This window comes from Eptesicus fuscus, chromosome 6 (assembly GCF_027574615.1).
Source record: "Eptesicus fuscus isolate TK198812 chromosome 6, DD_ASM_mEF_20220401, whole genome shotgun sequence".
NCBI lineage: Eukaryota > Metazoa > Chordata > Mammalia > Chiroptera > Vespertilionidae > Eptesicus > Eptesicus fuscus.
In genome coordinates, this window is record NC_072478.1 from 20,172,552 (window position 1) to 20,196,478 (window position 23,927).

General features: G+C 46.7%; 1 protein-coding gene across 3 annotated transcripts in view; it reads right to left on the bottom strand.

The window, feature by feature from the left end:
- Positions 1 to 23,927, bottom strand: part of CACNA1A (calcium voltage-gated channel subunit alpha1 A) — a 221,062-nt gene that overhangs the window by 167,533 nt on the left and 29,602 nt on the right. For all 3 annotated transcript variants that reach the window (XM_054717352.1, XM_054717351.1, XM_054717353.1), the window contains exons 2-3: positions 16,335 to 16,440; positions 14,038 to 14,177 (exon numbers count right to left, since the gene is read on the bottom strand). In XM_054717352.1, the coding sequence (XP_054573327.1) occupies positions 14,038 to 14,177; positions 16,335 to 16,440 (246 nt within the window). The remainder of the gene's footprint in view (positions 1 to 14,037; positions 14,178 to 16,334; positions 16,441 to 23,927) is intronic.

Consider the following 23,927-nt stretch of genomic DNA (forward strand, 5'->3'; position numbering starts at 1 on the left):
ATCCATCAGACACCCACCAGCCTGGCCTCTCCTCCCCGAGGCAATAGAATCAAAACAAGGTTTCCATATAGCTCTGATCAGGAGCGGGTGGCATTTTAAAAAAAGAACAAAATCAAAAGCCCCAGTGGACACGCGGAGTCAGGCTGCGTGGCTGTGAACTACGGGTCAATGTAGCTGGCAAGAAATCTGTTCTTTTGCTCCGACTGCCCGTGAGGGCTCAGAGCTCAGATATCCAGTCTAGGTTTGATGAAAGCTGAAGGCGTCTGAAGAGGCTGTGTAATCTTCCCCACTTTTATTTCCCAGGCGGCTGTGTGACGGGCCCTGGACTCTCAGCAGAACCTTCGCTGGCATTTTCTGTCCCTTTCGCTGTGAATGACGCGGTAATAGTAACACGTCATCATCCCTGTTTCTCGCTAAGAGTCAGGAATGAAAGGAAGGGGAGGGTGTCGCACCATTGGCTAACAGAAGCCGGGCCAGAACGCAGCAGGGGACAGGACGTGGGGCCTCAATGACCCCAATGAATAACTTGTTGGATACACACCCTTTGTAAGGTGATGTATTGCTTCTCCCACTAAGAGATGGGTCTCTTGCCTCACCCCTGAATCTGAACTGGCCTCATTGCTTGCTTTGGTCAACAGTGGCCAGTGAGGGCATGCCATGCCTGAAGCTAGCCCTCCAGAGGCCTGTGAACTTCTTTCTCCCAGAACCCTGCTTCCGCCAGGTGAACAAGCCTCAGGTAGCCTGCTGGAGGATGAGACACCACGTGGAGCAGAGCATCATGGTCCCAGCCAAGGCCATCCTAGACCAACCAGTCTACAGGGAGCCAACATCCGGAGAGAGGAGCCACCCGACATCCCACAGCTGACCACAGATGCATGGAAGAGCCCGAGTGAGACCAGATGAAGCACCCAGGTGAGCTTCACTTATGCCGCCAACCTGCAGAAGGAGCTAAATAAATGCTTCTCACTTTAAGCCAATAGGTTTCTGGGTTGTCTGTCATGCGGCACTATTGCTATAACAATACATATTGTTATATAGTATCTCAGAGAGGAAGGAAGAGGGAGAGAGATAGAAACATCAATGATGAGAGAGAATCATCGATCAGCTGCCTCCTGTACACCCCCCACTGGGGATTGAGCCTGCAACCCGGGCATGTGCCCTGATCGAGAATTGAACAGTGACATCCTGGTTCATAGGTCGTTGCTCAACCACTAAGCCACACTAGCTGGGCAAGACAGAATTTAAAAATAAAACCCACCCTCCAATTCTATATAATAAAGAGGTAATATGCAAATTAACCCTCAAGCCCTCACAACATGGCTGCCTACAACCAGGCAGGGGGGCTAGTGAGGGTCAACCAAACAACTGAACAGCAGGCTGTGTGGGGCGACTAGGCCAGCGGGGGGAGGGGGGACGGCAGTTGGGGGCAACCAGGTCGGCATGGGGGGCAGTAAGGGGTGACCAGGTCGGCGGGGGGTGGGGGGAGTTAGGAGCAACCAGGCCGGTAGGGAGGGGACAGTTGGGGGCGACCTGGCTGGCAGCGGGGGGCAGTTAAAGGCGACCAGGTTGGCAGGGGGGGCAGTTAGGGGTGATCAGGCCGGCATGCATAGGCAGTGAGGGGTGATTAGATCGGCAGGGCGGGGGCAGTTAGGGGTGACCAGGCAGGCAGGCAGGTGAGCGATTAGGAGCCAGCGGTCCAGAATTGTGAGAGGGATATCCTACTGTGAGAGGGTGCAGGCTGGGCTGAGGGCCCCCACCCCCATGCACGAATTTCATGCACTGGGCCTCTAGTCATATATAAAATCAAAAGTTGGAACAGTCTCTAGAATGGTTAGAAAAATTAAATATTTTCCCAGGCTCTCTTGGAGCTAGAGATGACCATGTGGCATACTTCTGTCCATGAGGCATGAGTAGACGCTTGATGGATGATTTCTGGGAAAGATTTTGCTTTGCCTGATACAAAAGTTGATAGAGCTGGATGGAGTCATCTCATCCCTGCTTCTTTCTGCTTTGAATGTGGACACGATGCTAGGAACTCCAGCAACTATTTTGCAACCACGAGGTAAAGGCAAAAAGAATCAAAGAGATGCCAGCCAGCCAATTGGTACCCACTCCAAAATGCTTTTGTAACTTGAGAAGGATAAGTAAGCACTGTTGGTTTAAGCTACCATGAGTTGGATTTTGTTTCTTGCCACTGAGTACACTCCTAATGCATCTTTCAAAAATTCCCCCATTTCTAGGCCACACAAGACTCCACAGCGAGACTTTAGGAACCACAGTTCTCCTTCCTTTTTCAGGCGTGAACACACATACAGGTTGCTGTGCTACACTCAGTGAAAGGCTACCCTGACGATGCCATGCTCACTTCACAGTGAGAAGAGTTTGGTTTCCTCATCTCTCCCTTTCTGGAACAAATGCTACTCATCTCCGCCAGTCACAGACGATAACAGATGTTGCTAACTCACCCCCAAGCCCAGGTCCTAGAACCCACATAGATCTTGTTTGGCTTTTTAGCTTCAGAAATTCTATGCCATTTAATTTGCTCTGATCCCTGCTGTTTCCTGCACAGAAAGCCTATGCCCCACCAGGCCAGGAAGGAGAGTTCTTTGTCTCTGGAATGTCCATGGAGCCCACACTCCCCGAAGGTCCAGGGTGTGGCTTTCAGCTGCTTCTCATTCATCCCTTCCCCACGGAGCCGCTGTTCTCATTTCCTATTTGGGGAGAACAGGATGAGCTTCATTTCCTTCCCATGGCTGATGCCTAGAGATGAACTGATTCTCAAAAGGCTTCATCAGGAACCTAAGCAGTTGAGCAACAACTCGCGGCAGACTTAGGCAAGTGTAACCGCCAGGCTGACACTGTGCCATGCTGTGCCTGTGTCCTGCATTGCCCACTACCAACATCTCTGACGTCCTGGCCACAGAAGTGTGCTCGGCCTGAACGCAGGGCCAGCTGGGAAAGCCAGGGAGCTCATGCCCCAGGAGGATTCCCCGCCCCAGCTCTCTCGCTCCTTAGCAGCGCTAACTCTGAGGGGCATGTTCTACTCAGCCTCTACGTTCACGGGAGAGATTAAGGAAGCGCCAGCTGCCCAGAGCACTGACTCGTTTGCTAGCGAATGCAACCTTCACTGGCTGCCTTCTGCTCCCTGTATTCGTCCTCTACTCACCAGTCTACATTTCCTGGGATCTCCAAACGACTGGCCCTCAAATCTCTGTCTCAGGGTCAGTTTGGATTCTGGGTTGCAAACATCAGAATCTGTCTGGCTGTTTTAGCATAAAGGGGATTTATGCTAAAAAATCCAGAGGAGGTGGCTCAGAAAACGGGTAGGAGCAATGCAGACAGACTGACCCCCACTGCAGCAGGCTGCCACAAAGCAATCCAGAACCATGCCTTCATCTTTGGGTCACTTACTCTGTTTTCAAATTCCTGGGTGGGGAAGCATGTGACTGTTGAGTTTCAATCACATGCCCTAACTGCCAAGGGGTGGGGGGCGGGAGACACTCACCCCACAACCTTCAACCTGAGATTAAATTTGGGGTCCTGTAATCCAGCAGTATGACACACAAAGGCGGGAGTCTTTCCAAATTGGATGTTGGGTCCCCAACTACGAAGAGCAAATGTTGTCTACAGTTAACTAACTGGTCTTTGGAAGTGGGCCTGGAAAAGTAGTAATAATTATTATCATCATTATAATTACAGTTATTAGTCTCATAATAGCTAATATCATGGAGCATTTATTCTGTGCCAGTTGCTAAGTGATTTACAGATATTAACTCATTGAATCCTACCTTTTGAGTAGGTAGAATTATTACTCCCATTTCACAGATGAGGAAACTGAGGCCCAAAGAAACACCACATCCCTTGCTCTTTCTTAAGACCTTGCATTGGTAAATACCATCCATTCATCTAACCCACCACATGGCAAACATTAACTTATTAAACTTTAAAACAACTCTACAAGAGAGGGAATGTTATTACCCCCAGTTTCCAGATGAGAAACTAAGATTCGGGGAGGTACAGTCACTTACTCAAGGATATACAGCTTAGAAACGGTGGAGTTGGGTTTTGTATCTGTTCAAATTTCAAAGCTCATGGTCCTAAACTCCATGTATGGATCCTGGCTGCCCTCTCGTCTAGAGCTGCCTACACTGGGCTGGCAGCTCAGCCTAAATGCAGGGCAAGCTGAGAGAGCCAGCAAGCTCATGCCCTGGGCTTCAATGTTGCAACTTGAAGGCGCTACCTGAGTACCTGTTAATGTAGTTTCACATCTGGAAGCATAATACATCAGACATGTCATTCCCAAGGAGAGATCACTCAGTCGTGTCTCAATTTCTGCTGCTCTGGTGAATCACATCCTACCTCTGCAAGAGAGGGAGCTTCTCAAGTGAATTTCTTGTAAATTACCAGAGCACAACCATCCCAAATGTATTCTCTATGTTTCATGAAGATCTGTCCAGATGTCTTGGTATGAGAGAACCAGAATTTTATTTATGGAGAGGCACAAAATACACGATGCCCATTTTCTTCGTGTTTCTAAACATGCCCGCCATCTCATCCTTCTGAAAAAATTTTTGCAAAGGAGAGGAAAAAGACCCGGGAAATAAAACAATTCCCCAAATGGAACCACCTAACCCATCACAGATGGTAGAAACTACCAAATATTTCCTCCTTCCTTTCTGTGCCAAACTTCCCAAATGGGGGAGTGTCAGGCTTACTGCGTTTTCTTCTTAGACCTCCGCCACCAAGGTTTCATGCATCCCCACCTCCCTATGGACAATCCTCTTTTCTTCCGAATTACAAAGCCTCAAAGCCCCAGGGGGTTTCTTCTCTCTTCTGCTGCAACTGCAATAGACAGAGCTGACTAGGCTTACCTCCCTCCCTAACTCCCTGTCCACTGCATCTCCTGTTTCCTTCCCTGATCCTCTTCTACCCTCTGGTCCCCAAGTGTAGGTGCTTCCTTGACTCTGGGTTCCTGTCTGTCCCACCATCATGTCTCTTTCCAACTTTAACCAACCTCTTTGTGGATGTCTTTCCAGTTAAGCTGTCATCATTTCTACATCTTCACCCCAACCCAATGAGGTAAGTATTAGCATGAGCCTCATCCTATATAATAAAAGGCTAATATGCAAACCAACTGAACGGAGGACCCACTGGTCAGGGGGCAGCTCCTGCGTTGAGTGTCTGCCCCCTGGTGGTCAGTGCGCATTATCCCCTGAGGGGTCCCGAACTGTGAGAAGGTGCAGGCCGGGCTGAGGACCTCCCCCACCCCCAGTGCATGAATGTCGTGCACCGGGCCTCTAGTTTAACATAGGAACTACGGAGACTAAATTATTTGCCCACAAGTCACACATCTTTGGAGTGGCAGGGTCAGGATCTGAACCCACATCTCAAAAGTAACGCTGTGTTTTACATGGGAGAGTTACGTTCTGGTTCTGCAGTCAGTGCACAGGGGGAAAATGCATATACTCAAAGATACCCTTGAAAAACCCGTAAATCATCCATAAAGCACAGTATACGTTGTTTTGTGTATTTAAGCCTGGACAGTAATAGCGTGTATAATGTGTACAGTAATATGTGATATAAAAGCTTGAGAATAGCCCGGCCGGTGTGGCTCAGTGGTTGAGCATTGGCCTATAAACCAGGAGGTCACGGTTAGATTCTTGGTCAGTGCACATGCCCAGGTTGTGAGCTGGATCCCCAGTCGGGGGTGTGCAGGAGGCAGCCGACCAATGATTCTCTCTCATCACTGATGTTTCTCTCTCTCCCTCTCCGTTCCACTCTGAAATTAATAAAAAACAAAAGATTGAGAATAGTATGCCATATGTGACACACACTGCTAATTGTCCCCATAGCCATTTCCCTCTCCCAGCTTACCTACAGGCAGAGCCAGCCTCCCATAAAAAGGCAAAAATGCCAGATACTCATGTTTCTGGTGTTCCCTGAAGCTAGAAATGGTCATGTGACCCATACATAGCCAATAAGAAGTCTGTTGGGAACTTTTGGGAAATATTTTTCTTTCTAGATCAAAAGAGAAATACCTCCAATGCAAGTTTTCTCTTCCCACCATTACTTTCCTGTAATGGGTGAGGCTGTGAGAAGTGGAGATGTAGCAGCTATTTTGCAAACTTGAGGTGACAAAGCATGAGGTCAAAATCCAACACACTAAAGAAGGTGGAGTGGAAGATGGAAGGACATCACTAAACTGCTCAACTAATTCTGGTCCACTGATTTGTGGAATTCTAAGTCAGAAGGCACAAACCCTCTACTCAATGCTAAAGCCCCTTCTAGCTGCCTCGTCTGTTACTTGCAGAGAAAAGCATTCCCAACTCACCTAACTGAACTGGGTTCTAGAAGAAACACATCTCATGCATTTTCCTCGGAAAAAAGCTCATTAAATGGCGTGGCAGGTTGGAATTACTGCACAATTTAATTATCACACTCTTTCTTTTTCTTTTTGTTTGTGTACCAATTACATACCAATGATTTTATGTTAAGTCATATTTGCTCACACTTTCCAGTTTTGGCTTTTAAAATGTCCTATCCATCTAAACTCCTCAGTGTAGTTCACAAACACCTCCTCGTCTGACCCCTCAATCTCATAATTATTCCATTTAACATTCCTGGAATACCAACACGAAGCAAGAGAAACAGCATCAACCACATTTTAGTGGCCAGAGCAGGGCTTTAGAGTCTGAGGTTTCCCTCCTGTCCCGGATGCCAGGGTTCTGTGTCCTGAAATTCCGTGGGTGGCCTTCCAATGTGCCGATGAAGAGTGAAAACAAAACAACCATGCCCCGTGCCTCTTCAGTATAACCCCCTTCTGAAACACAAACAAAAAAACCCTCCACAAAACAAAACTAACAAACCAAACTGACTTCTAAAATCAAAGCTTCCTAGGGCTGAAGGGACTCTCGGGAGTAACGCATTTGAAGCTCTTGAGCCTCTGATGTTTCCAAAGAAGGTTGAACAAATAAGTGAATCACACCTTTAGAAAATATGCTCCAGCGCCTGGTGAAATGGGCAACCTGCACAATCAGACGCAGCGGGCCCGAGAACACCCCCCCCCCCCCACCCCCCGCCCCGGCTCAGACACGCCCTCCTCCGCACAAACCTACAAATCTGTGCCACCTTATTAATGCCAAGTAGCTAACAAAGCTGACTCCCAAAGTTTTAGTATTCAGAGCTACAAGACATAAGACACACCATAACTCCTGGGGTGGAATCACAACCCCAGGCAGGCATATTCTAACCACAGTACATGCAACACGCCCAACAGCACCGTCTCATCTAGATCAACTGACAGCCATGGGTCCTCAGGCCCCTAGGGGCCTGTCTGCCTTGAGAAGCAGTTCATTTTATAGTAAACCTGCCCTCAAGATTGATAAGCCACAGGCACCATCGATTCATTCGTTCAGTCAAAAACATTTACCGAACACAGTAGTATGCCAGGCACTATTTTAGACATTGGGGAATATAATCATGATCAGAAGAGACCAAATCCCTGCCCTCATGGAGCTGACTTAGTGGAAGGAACAGGCAAAGAAATGAATTCATGAAATACCTCGTTTGTCAGAAGATGGTAATGCATGGGGAAAAAATCTAAATAGAAGAAAGAGAACAGAAAGTGTTAAAATCGTAGGTAAGGGGCCAGGGAACATTGGAGTAAAGTTTTGAAGATGAGCAGGTATTTGGGAGAAGAGCATACCAGGCAGAGGGAACTGCAAGTGCAAAGGCCCTGAGGTGGAAACTTGCCTGAGGCGATCATGGTATAGGGAGAAGCTCAGTGCAGCCTGAGCTGAGTGAGTGACAAGGAGGGTAGGGGGTGAAGAGGGCGGGAGGAGATGGGGGCAGATCGCGCAGGTCCTTGTGGGCCATGGTGAGGACTCTGGCTTCGGCACTGAGTGAGATGGGAACCGCGGGAGAGATGTGAGCAGAAAAGTGATCTGATTTAATTTATGTGTTAAAAGGACCCTTCTGGCTGATTGTGTTGATAACCGGCTCTGTGTGTGTGTGTGTGTGTGTGTGTGTGTGTGTGTGCGCGCGCGCGCGCTCGAGGGGCAGAGGCAGAGACACATGAGCAGAGGCTACTTTAACAACTCAGCTGAGAGATGATGATGGAGATGGGAGACGTAGTGAGATCCCGAGTGTATGTTAAAGAGAGAACCTATAGAATTTGCAGAAAGATTGGTCATGGGATGTGTGTGAGAGAGAGGAGGTGTCAAGATTTTTGGCCAGGGTCCCCTGAAGGATGGAGCTGCCATCCAATGACATGGGAAGACAGGAAGAGGGAATATTAGGAAGATGCTCAGGAGTTCCATTTTGGACATCTAGCTTGTGAAGTGCCAGTGAATTCTTCTCTAAGTGAGGACTCTGAGAGAACTCCAGGCTGGAAATGTTAAGTTTGTAAAATGTGAGCGTAGAAGGTTTTTAAACCGTTGAGGTTGGATGAGATCACCAAGGGGTTTAATATAGCCAGAGAAGTCAAGAAAAAGAGGGGCTTGCATATTCCTAAGACTCCCTCTCCTCTAAAGCTCAGCTTCAGCACTCTATGACACAACCCCACTGACAGTAAGGTTAGGCCCCTGTCCTCCCTGTCACACACACCATCTTCAGGGCCCGTAGCTCCTCCCTGCACAAAGCAAGGCACAGTGTCTCTTGCTTGGCAGCCTCTGCCTTGGCCCCAGGTACCCACTTGCTTCCTGTTCCACTGAGATTTCCTCTGCCCACCAGGCAGCCACCTCCCTGCCCTGGTGAGAAAAGAGGGAGTCATTACCCTGCAAACGGTAGAGGCAGTGGCCAGATGCCTCTCTAGAGGCAGGCTGGAGTTTGTCATAGCAATTCAAGAGGACAACACCTCAATCAGCCCCTAAACCTGTGGAGAGACGAACAGCACGGTCTTCTCCAGCCACACAAAAACGTCACCTGGCCATCTGGCCCTTGCTAAGTACCCCCTCCCTCTGACCTCAGTTAGGGGGAGGGATGAAGCTCAGAGAAAGGACACCTCCATATGATCAAGTGTGCTGAGTGCTGTCCGTGGTGCTGAAACAGCAAATCCACTAGGCTTCCCACCTATATTGCTCCTTGGGTTAGTTTGGAAACCTTGGAGAGCAGATGCAAGACAAGGACTTGAGGGAGGTGATCCACAGAATTATAAGGAATGAACTGGAAGCTGATAAAGGGTGCATGGATGACTGAGTTTCACTGTGAGCAACTGGGATTCTATCATGCAGAGGACCCTTTGAGAAGTTGTAGAACACACCTCTGAGTTTTCTACTGAGCAGTGGGGAACCCAGGGTATTTATACACTGACTCCCTTGCTCTTTGGTTAAGGACTGTTCCTGGGGGTGTTAAACATCTGCCATGTGGTCTGAACAAGCAGCTGCCATGCTGCAGAAGACCCTCCAATAGCAATGCACAAATTTGAGAGCGTTGGAGGTGCAAAGAGGTTAGCTTGCACGAGAAATACAAACCACAGCTGCGTGAGCTGGGTGAATATGGAATGGAGTACCTGCAGCATCAACCATACGCCTCCAAAGGAATTTGTTTTAATTTCCTCTTCAGATCACCAACTTCCATTTAGGAAGCACTCATAGCATTTGCCACATATACAGCCTCCTCTAGTCCCTACCACAGCCTAAGGAGGTGGACACTATTATCATTCCCCTTTTTCCAGGCGCAAAAACCGAGGTTCCAAGAGATTAGCTCACAGGCTCAAGTTTACCACTGGCAGTGATCCCTCTGACTCTGAAGCCCAGGTCTTAACCACTGGGCTCTGTCAATCTCCCATTTCTGGAAGTCTCTTTCGCCCATTTTTTTTTTTTTTTCTGTCACAGTGGAATGTTTGACTATCTCTTGTCAGTGCAATGGTCCCCATCTCCTTAAACAGCTTAGTGAATTTCCCAGGACACTCTGATGGTCAGAAGTATTACCACTTCCAGCTTAGCAACCATCTATTTTACCAAGCATGTATGCTGCTATGCCTGAGAATACAAAAACAAATGTCTTCATCCCTACCCTGGCAATGTTCGGGCTCTTTTCTCAACTTACACAATTGTATTATTTTACCCCTCAGAAGTTTATATATATTTGAGCATTACAGTAAAAGCTCTGTTATCTCAGAAGTAGAGCCAAGCATCTGAAATATTCCTCTTATACATTTTCAGTTTGATTCAGTCCTTCAAATACAATGGAAATTCACTTTAAAGGAATTTGATTAAATTACAGTTAGACTTTCTCTGAGGCCTTGAGCTACACAGAACAAACAAAAGAAATCTATGGGTAAGATCTTTCCCACCAAACTTTACTCAAGAAGAAAAACCTTGGTAATCCATGAAAAAATGGTGTTTTAATACTATGGTTTACTCAGAAATGTGAGAAGACAATGAGTTAATCAGAAAGTGCACATAAAAATCATCTTTGTTTCCATGTCAAATTCATACCCTCGAGTCCCCTCCCCCAGAACATGGATTTCAGAGTTTACTACATTTTCCCACCCGTGACACTGAGCAGAAGGCCAGGTCTGCAGCGCTTTTAGTCTCATCTCCCTGTTCCTAGCTCACAACCCAACAGGAGACTAAGTACCCCCTTGAAATGTGAAGTAATGAAATGTGAGCTATGTGCCTGAATTTGAAGGAGATAAAACCACTAGGCAATAAGGAAGGGTGGTTGATTACTGGAGGAATAAAAGCAACAAAAGCAAGAGAAAAAAATGCAGGAAAAAGAAAGCAGGAAAGGAGAATAGAAGAAGAAAGGAACAGAAACCTACAACAATGATTCCTTGTGGTTTTAAGACCAGGTCCCCCTGAGAATCTAATGAAAACTAAAAGTCAGAAAAATGTGCATGCAATTTTAAAGGATTCATGGATACCACTATGAGCTTCTATCCTCAGAATCTATCTGCCTCAGATGAATAATTTCTCCTCTAGAGGCTCATGAGATGTCATAAAATTAGAAAAAAAAGACCACCTTGTTGTAATCAAGGAGCAGATACAAACATCCAACTGGCAAACTGCTCCATCGAATGGTACTGATCACTTACTGAGACTTACTATATGCTCAACAGTATATGAGCTTCCCTAGGTGTTTCATGCTATTAAAAAAAACAACAGGGTGTATTTCTTAAAATCATCACCTGAGGGTATGTTTCTTGATTTTTAAAGAGAGAGGAAGGGGGGGGGAGAGAGAGAGAAAGCAAAACATCAATGTGTGAGAGAAACATCAATTGGCTGCCTCCCGTGTGCGCCCCAACCAGAGATCGAATCCACAACCTAGGTATGTGCCTTGACTGGGAATTGAACCCACAACCTTTGTGGTGTACGGGATGATGCTCCAACTAACTGAGCCACCCGGCCAGGGCAAAAAAACAGGGTTTTTTAAGGCTCCTTCCTGCCAGCAAGGTCAAGCCAGCCCCTGCCAGCAAAAGCCAGCCCCCTGGGAGCATAAATTGGCACAACCACTTTGCAGAGCAATTTGGCAATATCTAGTGAAGCTGAGGATGTGTATGGTACACAACTCAGCAATTCCACTCCTGGGTATATGCCCCAGAGAAATCTACTCGCAAGAATGAGGGGACAGCTTGGTTCAAAATAGCCCAAAGCTGGAAACAACCCCAGTGGGTAAATACCTGGTAACATGTTCATACTGCAGAATACTAAGTATACTAAGTATACTAAGATTTATCTTGTCAATCAGATTAATCTCATGCTAAGTGCAAGAGGCAGGTTGTAGAAGAAAACATTTATAGAGAAATGTAGAGCATGCAAAACAGTACCATATGTATGTATTTCTTATATATTTATATAATCAAACTGTAAATGCATAAATGGAAATAAGCAAAATTCAGGAAACTGCCTTCAGATGGGAAAGAGAAAGGAATAGGGCCAGAAAAAGGAGCACAGGGACTTAAACTGCATTAGAAAGGTTCATTTTGATGGTAGGTTGCTCCATCGCCTCCCTGTCCTCATCTCCTCTACTCTCCCTCCATCACTCTGCTCCAGCCACCCTGGCCTCCACTGTTCATCAAACACAGTCCAGCCTCAGGGCCTTTGCACCTACTGTTTCCTTTGCCTGGCACTCTCCTCCTTCAGCTATCCTCATGGCTCATTCACTCACCTCCTTCAGATTTTCATTAAAATATCACCCTCCCAATGAAATCTTTCCTGGCTTCTAGCTCTCCGGCCCATAACACATCCCACTCCTTCCCCAATTTATTATATCTCTGTAGCCTTCGCCAGCATCCACACACTAGATGTTTCATTCATTCATTCATTTTGTCTTTCTTCACCACTAGAATATCAGTTCCACAAGAGGAGAGACATTTGTCTATTTTGTTCACTGCTGTGTCCCAGAGCCTGGCGCAGAGTAGGTACACACTACTATTCATTGAATGAATATTTGCATACACAGATATTTGTTCTATTGTCCTCCACTTTTTTTGAATGTCTGATTATTTTTATTACACATTTCTTAACAACAATAACAAAGTCAGCCATGGGGCTATTTCACAGGTGAGTTTTCTAGCAAGCTAAGAGGAAAGTGCCCCATGCCATGACATGTCCCTGGAACCTGCTAAGGTCTCAAGCCACAGGACTGTGGGCACAGCCAACAGCGGTCCCTCAGGAAACCCCACCTGCTAGAACTATCCCAACAGACTTCTCACCTCTGACCGCCTCTACTGAAACAGCCCCATATGACAGAGCTCCTACGGTGAGAAGCAACATTGCTCTGAGCAACATATGTTCTCAAAACGTGAATAGCGAGAGCCTAGCCAACACAGTATGAGTGCTAAGACCCATGACATCTGCCAAGAGAGACAGGACCGGGAGCAGCAACAGAGCCTAGAAGAGAAATATGAACCCACAGAGGACTGCGACCCCACAGAGGAGAACTATAAGGAAGGCCTCCCACCAAAGAGGGGTCTTGGAAGAGAAGAGCCAGGCTTAGCTTGAGGGAGGGGAGTGGGTGGGCGGAGGAGGCAGAAATCAACACAAAATGGTAATGCCCTTACTGGGATCTGATAAAGGGCTTTGAGGTCTGGGACAGAGAGTGGCTGGCCTTTCACCAAATCTGTTTGCCTTCTGCCTTCCTCTCTATGCACAGTCTCAAATTTCCCAGCTTCCCTTGCAGTGATGGCATATGACTGGAATATGTGCCAGGTCCTAGCCGGGCTCATAAACCTCCCAAGTATCACCTTCCATGCTCATTTCTCTTCTGTGGTTTGATGCAGACGAGCAGAGAGTTCTTGGAAGGTGTGGGTTAATATGAGGAGCCATTATTAGGCCCGGGCCCCTCCACCACTGTTCGGAGGAGAGAAGCCTGCCAATGAGGAACAGCTATTTTGAACTTAAAATGATAGAGAAACAAACTTTGGTTGTGTTTGTCATTACCTAGTTTTGGATTTTCTGTTATAGAGGGTCCTTGATGGAAAGTGTATACACATTCACCTTTCAACTATAGTTCCTTGTATACAGATCTGAAAACTTCCCGAAGGCAGTGACTGCACCTTATCGAGACGGGTCCTCTCCCGAGTCCTACTACCATCTCTTGCACCCCAAAGCCCTCGACAAACATTAACCAATTTAAGTTAGGGGCAAGACATCTCCAAGCAAAGCCAAAGGACCATGCATGCACCACAGTTAAAAACATGACTTCTGCGATCACATAATCTCAGCTTCAAATCCCAGTTCCATCACTTGCTAGCTGGGTGATCTCAGACAAGTTCCTCTCTGTGCTTCCGATTCCTCAGTGGTCACATGGGAATATTAATATTTCCTAATTCATTGGGTTGTTGTGAGGATTAAATGAGAGGATGCACATAAAGCACTTTGGAAGCAGTTGACTCTAATAAGCTATTATTCTAATTGTAACAGGAAGCATCCGCTGTAATATGTAGCTGAGATTTGGAGGCGAGGTGAAAGAAGGCAGAAGAATATGGAGGCTCAGCCTCCTCGGAGCCTCGCCTGGACCGCACCAGCTGCTACATTTCCAAAGTCCTTGGAATTCAAGGTAATTCTAAGAAACACCGCACACTCCGCTTACCCTGTTAGCACCACCACGAAGTCCATCACGTTCCAACCATTCCTCAAGTAAGAGCCTTTGTGGAAGGCAAACCCAAGGGCGATGATTTTAATGCCAGCCTCGAAACAAAAAATTCCAATGAAGTACGGTTCTGTGTCATCCTGGAAGGGAGAAAGGGTAGAGCGTCAGGTCTTTGCTAGGCCGAGAGTGGCACAGATCAGGGAGCCAGCCCTCCTGGAGATCTGTACCCACCTCCCCTCATCTCTTGCAACACTCCAGGCTCCCGGCCCCAACCACATCCTTCCTGGAGTTCTCTTGCCCGGAGGCTTTTGCAAGAGAAACGGACACAAGGGGAAGACGCCCCCCCTCTTTCCTTTTGGTCAACTTCACAAATACCACTTGGCCAAGCAGAACTGTTTGGACCTGCGCTATCTCTAATACAGCAGCCACTGGTTACATTAGCTGCTTACATTTAAATAAATTTAAATGAATTTGAATGAAATAAAGTGAAAGGTTCCGTTTCACAGTCACACTAGCTACCTTCCCAGTGGTTTCCATATTAGAAAGTGCAGACGGAGAACGTTTCCATCACCACAGAAAACCCTACCAGAAAGCGCTGGCTTAGCCTACTTACTTGTCACACACATCACTCAAGGCCTTTGAGGTTGGACCCCGTGCACCGACCTCACCCCCAAATCTGACATTTCTGATGGCTCTCAGCTGGTATGCACCAGCACAGAGGTTCAGGTTGCTAAAATATTGGAATAATATTTCTGCACTTGCTGGCAAACGGCCAGTGCCTCTCTCTGCCCCCGACCCTGCCCCCCCCCCCCCCCCACCTCTCACTGGACCTCCCGCCAGCTCTGGTTTCCGCTGATGGTCTATAGTTGAAATGAAGCTATAAGCTCCACTCTGTCAGAGTCCCTACACGGACATTTTCCCATCTGTTATGATAACGTTTCTCAAGCTTCAATCATCTGCATTCTGCCTTCATTTTTTTTGTCTATCAGTTCGCCATGGCACTACTATTTGCTTACTATTCTCTCAATTGACTCTCTTCACTCAGCAAAAACAAAAAAGGTCTTGAAATCCTAATTTTGCTAGAATGGTTCTATCGTTTTGGAATACACATTATAATGCATAACTAGACCATCCATACTGTATGAATTAGGAACCATTAGGATTCTTACAACCCCCTCTCTACCCTGGAGCTAATTCAACTGGTTCTAAAAGTGACGGAAGGGAGAGAAATCTCCTCCATTGTATTGTCAGAATGCCAGGAAGGGAGCGAGGAGCTGGGGGATGGGGGTGGGTCCAGAAGGATCTTAATGCTGGTTTTCAGCTCTTCCTGTTTCACCAAATGAGCAATTTTGAATGAGGACTTTGAATGTCCTCCGGAGCGGACATCCATGTATAGGAAACACAGGGGATGGAGAAACAGCTAAATGACATCATAAATAAGCCACCAGGCGAAAATCAGAATGTGGGACACTCCTTAGGGCATCTGGACTGGTTTCTGCAATAAGGCAATGACAGGAGAAAATGTATTACTCTAAATTAAAAGTCTTAAGTGACATAACAAAATCTAGACCATGCTTGGATCTTGGTTCAAACAAATCAATTGTGAAATGCCATTTCTGAGACAATCACAGAAATGTGATTACTGGCTGGGTCTGAGATGACCCCAAGGAACCACTGTTACTTGTGTTGGGCGTGAATATAAAACTGTGGTGATGCAAGAAACACCCGTATTTTTAGCAATGCAAACTTAGGTACCTGACCACAAACTGACATGTTGCCTGGGATTTACCTTAAGAAATGTTGGTCAAGACAAACCACGAAAATAAAAAAAGGACAGAAAATACAAATGAAGCAAAATCTTGACAACTGTTGAATCTGGATGATGGGTTCATGGGCGGGGGCGGGGGGGGGGGGTTCATTTTACTGTTCTCTGTATTTTGGTGTATGGACCAAATTTTTCACAAGAATTTGGGTTTGAATATGACATTTTCATGAACAATGTATGACCACTCTCACCCAACCCCACCTGGTTGACACCAGGTCTTGTCGGGGGCAAGGGTGGGCGATGGGCAGTGAAGGCATCTCTCTTCCCAGATTATTGGTGTTTGTGATAGTTATGCTTCCCCAGGCAGGGGGTCCACAATCCAGCTCTCTTCCCAGATTATTGGTGTTTGTGATAGTTATGCTTCCCCAGGCAGGGGGTCCACAATCCAGCTCTTGGCTCCAAGACCGAGTGCGGCCCCTGCTCCCACCACCCCATCAGTTTGCCACAAAAGCGAAGGAGAGCCGTCACTCACCAGCCGTTCAGACATGGGGGTCTTGTCATCGTCAGGGAGGTGTTGCTCCAGAGCGAGGACGATGCAGTTTGCTATGATGGTGGCTAAAATCATATATTCAAAGGGAGTATCAGAGAATTAAGGAAAAACTTTCCAGCTGTTTAGGTTCACAGCAAAATTGAGCAGAAGGTACAGAGATTTCCCACAACCCCCTGCTCCCCCTCATGCACAGCCTCTCCCACTACCATATCCTCCCCCTCCCCAAAGTGGTACATTTGTTATAACTGATGAACCTACACTGACATATCATAGTAACTCAAAGTCCATAGTTGATGCTAGGGTTCATTTTTGGTGCTGAACAGTTCATGGGTTTGGACAAATGTATAACGACATGCATCCACCATTATAGTCTCATGCAGAGTAATTCCTCTGCCCTAAAAACCAGGCAGATGACCTTTTAAGGAAAATGTGGATAGTCTTCCTCCAACTCACCGCTGACATTTATTGGACAAATATGAAATTCAGCACCTACTATGTGCCCGGCTCTATTATGGGCACTGGGGACACTGGAGAGTAAGACAGAGAAGTGAGGAGAAGCAAGGAAGTGAGATAACCGCATTATACAGTACGTTAGAAGATGGTGAATGCTACAGAAAGAAAAAGCAAGAAAGGTCACAATTTTGGGTTGCAATTTAAAATACGGTGATCAGCCCTGGCTAGTGTTTCTCAGTGGTTAGAGCATCGGTCCTTGGACCAAAAGGTCTCGGGTTTGATTCCCAGTCAAGGACGCATACCTGGATTGCAGGTTCGATTGATTCCTAGCCTGTGGGGGCGTGTGCAGGAGGCAACCAACCCATGTGTCTCTCTCACATCGATGTTTCTCTCTCTCTATCTCTCTCCCTCCCTCCCTTTCTCCCTTCTACACATTCTTTCTCTCTAAAAAAATAAATGGGAAAAAATATACTCAGATGAGGATTAATAAATAAATAAATAAATAAATAAATAATAAATAAATAAATAAAATACGGTGGTCAGATATGACACCAAAAGCATGAGCAACAAAACAAAAAAATCGATAAATTGGACTTTGTCAAAATTTAAAACGTCTGTGCATCACAGGGCATTATCAGGAAAGTGAAAAGGTAACCAACAGCTATGTGCAGAGGCGGCATCCAGCCTCCCTCCAGGCAAACTCCTCCCTGTATCCTGGGAACTCTCCTGGGGTTAACAGGATCACCAGAGAGACCCACTGGGTGGAGTTTACTTGGGGAAGGTCTGTCCTGTTCAGTTCATATTAGGGCTTGATCCGCTGATCAGTTGGTGAATGAGAATGTCCCCTGTCCCCCTGTCGGACCTGCAGAAGCACCCCTGGTCCAACAGCCTTGATACATGGAGCTGGCAGACCCTGAGAAGAAGGTGTAGGTTTGGAGAAATGGGCGTTCGAGGGAGAAAGCATAAGGTATTGCTTCCTCTGGAGCTGAGTTTCCCAACCTCAACACTACTGACATCTGGGCCGGATCATTCTCTAGGGTGGGGGCGTCCTGTGCACGGGATGTTGAGCAGCATCCCTGGCTCCCCACTAGATACCAGTAGCACCCTCACCTCCCCAGTTATAACAATGAAAACTTACAACTAAAAGTGACCTCCAGACACCGCCAAGTGTCACCTGGGAACACTGAAGTCCACTGCTGTGCAAAAGGATCAAATAGCGGATCCTGGTGAGCTTGGCCATGGTTAGCCGCTGTCCTCCTCCCAGCTTTCTCCCTTGGAAACTTAACTGCTTTCAGTCTCCTCTTTGGCCCTAGAGTGAGGCTCAGCACTTTGGAAGCTCCACAAAACCAAGGGATCTTACAGGCTGGAGGAGTTGGAGTATAAACCCCACTTTCCAGGTGGGAAAACAGAGTCTGCAACAGACAACTCGGGAGCAAACGTCTACCTAAGTCAGGAACGCCAGGCCTTCTTTGTCACCAGCTCCAGCCTTTGCCTCCAGCTGAAAACAGCTGAGTTGCACTCCGTGCACACTCTGAAAAGCAAATCTGAGACTCAGGGCAATTTGGGGAGCCAACAAAAGCCAGCCTTGCCGACGATCCTCTCTGATTGGCTTCCTGCCTCCGAGCTGACAGTCATTAGGAGCACAGAGAACAAAGCTGGGCTCTGTTGCACAAATACTCCATTCTGCCTCACCCTGCAGCCCGGAAAATAAGAGACAATATTTGTACACAGAGGAGCAACGCCAAGCCCTTCCCTGGCCTCCCCTTACCGAGGCTTCTGAAATCATGATTTGAATCTGATGGTTTTGCTTCCCTTCCCTGCCAACTAGCTCCCTGCTTACTTCTGCATTAAGCTTCCTTCTCACTCCTCTGGCCCCCTGGCCTCCTGCCCCCAAACAGCTGGGATGTGACTTCCTTTGCATCAGATTCAAGCTGAGGTTCCAGGAAGCGTCCCAGAAGGCCGACAGCAAGCAGCACTTTGATGGGCTGCATTATCAGGCCTTCAGGTGCACAGTGTCGCCTGCATTTCAGACCCAGAGTGTGCTGGGAACAGCGATGAAGCCTTAGTCAGCACGCCCGGCAAATGGAACGAGGCTGCCTCTTCCTCCCTTTTTTCTTTTCTTTTTTTTTTTAGCTCTCGACAGACACAGCCACACTGGCTATCAAATGTCATCTCCCTCTCCCGCCATGCCCCCATGCATCCTGCCAATGCCCCAACAGGGACCGTGCAACCTCGACCTCAGATCCTTGTGGTCCAAGGACCAGCAGCACCGGCAGCTCCCACTGAGAGGCAGAGCCTCGGACCCCAGGCCGACCCGCTGAGTCAGTAGCTGCATTTTAGCGAGAGCTTCGGGGGATCTGTGTGCACCCTGAAGTTCGGCAAGAGCTGCCTTGCATCTATTTCAGGGCCAGGAGGAGCCCAGGTAATTGTGGTTCTGAGTCATCCCCAAAGAAGTGGTGGGGGCTCTTCGTTCTCCCCCAAGCTTTCTCCTCCATGTTCTGACCCCCAGAGAATTCAGCACTCCTGATCTTCTGCTACCACTCTGGCAAGGGGGGCTAAGAGACCCGAGACCCAAGATCTGGTGAAACAAGAGCAAGGTTGGAGTAAGACAAACAAGCACAAAGAGGAGCATCACTTAATGCACGTGGAAGTAGTCCCTGCCTTCCCTTGGCTCTCATTTCACCCAGGAGAAAGCTCAAGTCCTCCCAGCAGCCAGCGGGCCCGGCATGACCTGCCCCTATCTTGACTCAGCTGCAACCACACTGGTCTCCTCCAGGTTCCCCAAACACCACGGGGCCTTTGCGTCTGCAGTGCTCACCCCTGGAACGCTCTTTTCCCCAGCGACGTACTTGGTTCCCGCCCTCACTTCCTTTAGGTCTTTACTCAAAGGTCAGATCCTTCAACCCCCTTCCCCTGCTTCATTCTTTCCCTTGGTCTTTGTCCCCAAACATCTGCTGTATTTTTCTTCTTTATCTCTTTCACTGTTTGTATCCCCTACTAGACGGTAAGCTCTATGCAAGCAAGAATTTTTGTCTACTCTGTTCATCTCAGCACCAAAGAGAGTGTATGTTATACAGTATAGTAGTTGCTCAATAAACACCTGTGCAAGAAAGAAGGGTGGGTGGGTTCCTGGTTTGTTTGTTTGTTTTTTTGCACCTCTTCCCAAACTCCATCTTATGCCAACTCTCTATGGGCATGTTAAGGACAGAACCAGCTCCTTAAAATAAAAATGATGTGACTGGCGCATAGACACACAGACTGGATACTGAGTTCCTGGCATGGGAAGAGATGCCTTGCCCCAGGCAGAAGTCCAGGCAGGGGGAGGCGAGGCTTTCTCAGCCCAACCCCAAGTTGTGCCTGATTCTCCGGATTTAGAAAAGCTGGGTTCTAACTCACAGCTGCGGTGAGCAATGCCTCTGCTAGCTGAGCTGAGCCTTTCTGCTTCCGGATTGGTTGGTGAAAAAGCACCTGTGTCAGCGGGATCCAGAATAATCAGCCAGCCGAAGAGGCCAAGGGGAGGGAGAGGAGGGGTGGAGATGAAAGGAGAGAAGCATCCCTGATGTGAGGAAAAGCTGGCTCCTGAAATGGCTCCTGGAAGGCAGGGTAGCAAACAGCCCTGCAGGCAAGTGCAGATGCGCAAAGCTCCCCCCTCAATTAAATTGATAAGGACCCACAGAGGCCCTGGAGAGGGGCTGTATGCAACACTGGAAACGACCAAGCAATTCTTCCCAGGGAGGGAGGGAGGACTGCATCTGCTAACAGGAGCTGCTCTTGAGAACCAGAACATCAAGGAAAATCAATTTGCAAAGTGGGTATGGCTGATGGTTCCAGCCCCTTAGCAAGACCTTGCAGAATATCCAAGTAACTCATCCTTCTCTTTGTGGTGCCCTCCCTCTCTCCCCGCCCCCACCGCCATTTCACTTCCAATCTCCTGTTGGTAGTACGAAAATCAAATCAGGTTTGTTAACTGATCAAGGTCTTGTCTCTACTATGGGGGCTGCCTGATGGATGTTTTATGAGGAAACAGATACTTCATTGAGTCAACCAAGCAGTTGAACTTGTGGGGAAAAATCCCAACAGACCTTATTTTCATGTTAGTTCCACACTCGTCACAATTACCAGGAAAAAAAGTGGAGGGTACCAGGGCTCTAGATGCACGGGTGTAGAACGTATTCCTTGCTCCACTAAACAAAAGCCACAATTTAACTTGGCAATATGATCAACTATTATGGGGCCATTAATAGGCACAACAACCATAATTACAGCTGCCATTTATTGAGCGCTTCGTCGGGCAGACACCGTGCTAAGCACTTTCCACTCATTGTTTCAGTTAATTCCTTGCAGCAATTTTACAAGGTGGGCTCTGTTGCAAGTCTCATTTTCTAGATAAGGAAAGCAAGGCTCAGAGAGGTTAAAATAATTGCTTAAGGTCATAAAGGAGGTAATGGAAGACCACGTGGCAGCTTACCCTTATTAAAGGGTGGATGGGTTTTTGCCCTCGCTGGGTGGCTCAGTTGGTTGGAGTGTTGTCCTGTGCATCAAAGGGCTGTGGGTTCAATTCCATGTCAGGGCACATACCTTAGTTATGGGTTTGATCCCAGTAGGGGCACATAAGGGAGTCAACTGATTGATGTTTCTCTCACATCAATGTTTCTCTCTCTCTCCCTCCATCTCTCTCTCAAATCAATGAAACATATCCTTGGATGGGGAATTTTAAAAAAAAGGCGGATGGTTTTGCCTTTATTTAAAAACTGGAGTTGAGATACACCTGGGGCCTTCATCGTATGGATGAGACCAAGCTGACTAGACTTCACCTGAGTCCCAACCAACTGCCACAATTTAATGTAGTACCAATCAACCATTGCATGCTCATCCACATCCTCATAAGGCCATCCTAGTGGGTCATGTTAATAAATATTTCAACTTCCAATAATTCAAAGGGCCTGCCGTTTTCAGAACCTGGCTTCACACTCTCTAACACACAGTAACAACCAAAAAATCAAGCCTAGAAAAGAGCTCTCCGCCAGCCCATCAGTATGAGACTCCAGCAGGGGCGACATGCTAACAAGGGCAACGCTGGTGCTGTCTGGGATGTTTTCAGCACCACGGCCAGCGACAAGAGGCGCCAGTTTAATTTCAAATCCAGATCCCAGGCAAGCTTGGGGCCGGGCAAGCAACCCAGCGTCAAGTACTAACACTCTCCAAGACATTTGTAAAGATCTACATTTCACATACAGAATAGAGAGGCCAAAAAAAATTCATTATGTCAGCAGGAAAACCAAATGAAGAGAAAATTAAAAACCCGACACCAAATAGATTTGATGTGTCATTTGTTTTTCAATATTATCCAAGGACCTTCAACACTTTGGTTCTGAAAAAAAGAAGTCTACCCAGGGCAGCTAGACCATGCTTCTGCTCAGAAAACTGGAAATATCTGCATGAGAAATCACACAGCAGAGTAGTTGAAAGGGCTTAAGGGTCAGACATGGTTTTGACCTCGAGCAAAAGAGGTTCCTTCTCTGAGCCTCAGTTTCCTCCTCTACAAAATGGGGAACATAGCACTTACGTCACAGGGCTGTATGAGAATGGAATGAGTGGATAAACACAATACACTTAGAACAGGGCTCAGCATATAGTGTGTTCTGTTATTGTTTACTCTGGTTCCTGTGATGATTAGAAAACTTAGTAAGCTTAGGAAAGCATAAGATGGGGTTCATCTCATTGTGACGGTACAATCAATGCTTATGTTACTATTTTTATTAAAATTGCTGCTACTAGTATTAACTTTCCTATTTCTTTTTTTTAACCACCTAAGTCTCAGTCCCTTCCCTTTACTAGAGGGATCAACACCCATTCTCACCATTGCTGACAAGGCCTTCTCTCTAACCTGAAATAATTCCAAAAGCAGTGAATGTATGTATGGCCCACTCCCTGAATATCAGGCTCAAAATAAATGTTGCAAAATCTCCACTGGCCATTTCATATAAATGGGATCATACAAAAGGAGACCTGTTGTATCTGGCTTCTTTCACTCAACGTAATGCATTTGGGGTTCACCCACATTGTAGGGTGTATCACTACTTCACTCCTTTTCGTGGCTGAATAATATTCCACTGTGTGAATAGATTTCCATTTGTTTATCAGCTCATCGACTGATGGACCTCTGGGCTATTTCAATCTTTTGTCTATCTAGAATAGGCAAATCTATAGAAATAGAATACCGTTTGGTACTTGCATGAGCTGGAGGAAGAGGGGGATTCAGGAATGCTTAATGGGGATAGGGTTTCCTTTGGGGGGGGTGTGTGGAAATGTTTTGGAACTAGATAGAAGAGATGGTTGCACATCACTGTGAATGTACTAAATGCCACTGGATTGTTCACTTTACAATGGTTAAATTGTGTTACATAAATCTCTTCTCACCTCAATTAAAAAAAATCCCTGTTGGTTTTGCTTCTCTTATTTCCTCCTAATTCTCAGAGCTCCCATCATCTGACTTTACTCACTTACTTTTCTGGCTGACTCTTCTGGGCCCTAACCATGAAGAGAAACACCACCTGGACAACCCTAAAGATCTCCTTTTTAAAAAAGAACAAATGATTTTAGTTATAAAAGAAAAATATGCTATTGTATTCTTTTGTTTTTAATTTTTAAAATTTTATAATTTAAAATTTAATTTTTAAAATTTAAAAAGTGGAATTCTCTTACCACATTCCACTTCCCAGAGATAAGCAACACTCACAGGTTGGTGTTTATCTTCCAGCGTTTTCCCAACACACATTCTTCGCATCGCCTGCTCTCTCTTCCTGGGTTACCATACCTCCAGATTTGAGCAGGGCTCGTTCCCTCAGCTCCTTCAGGTTGTACTAAAATATTATCTTCCCTGGCTACCAGATCTCAAATCTCAACCCTGCCAACATCTCCATCCCTGTTTGTTTTTAGCAGCTTCTCACATTATATTTATCTTATTGACAGTGGTCTTCCTTGCTGGAATCTCAGCCCCATTAGAACGCAGATTTGTCTGATTTGTTCTCAGCTGTGTCCCCAGCAACTACAACAGTGCCCAACACATAGTAGGTGCTCAATAAGTAATAGTGAATGAGTGGAAACAAACAGCCCAAACCA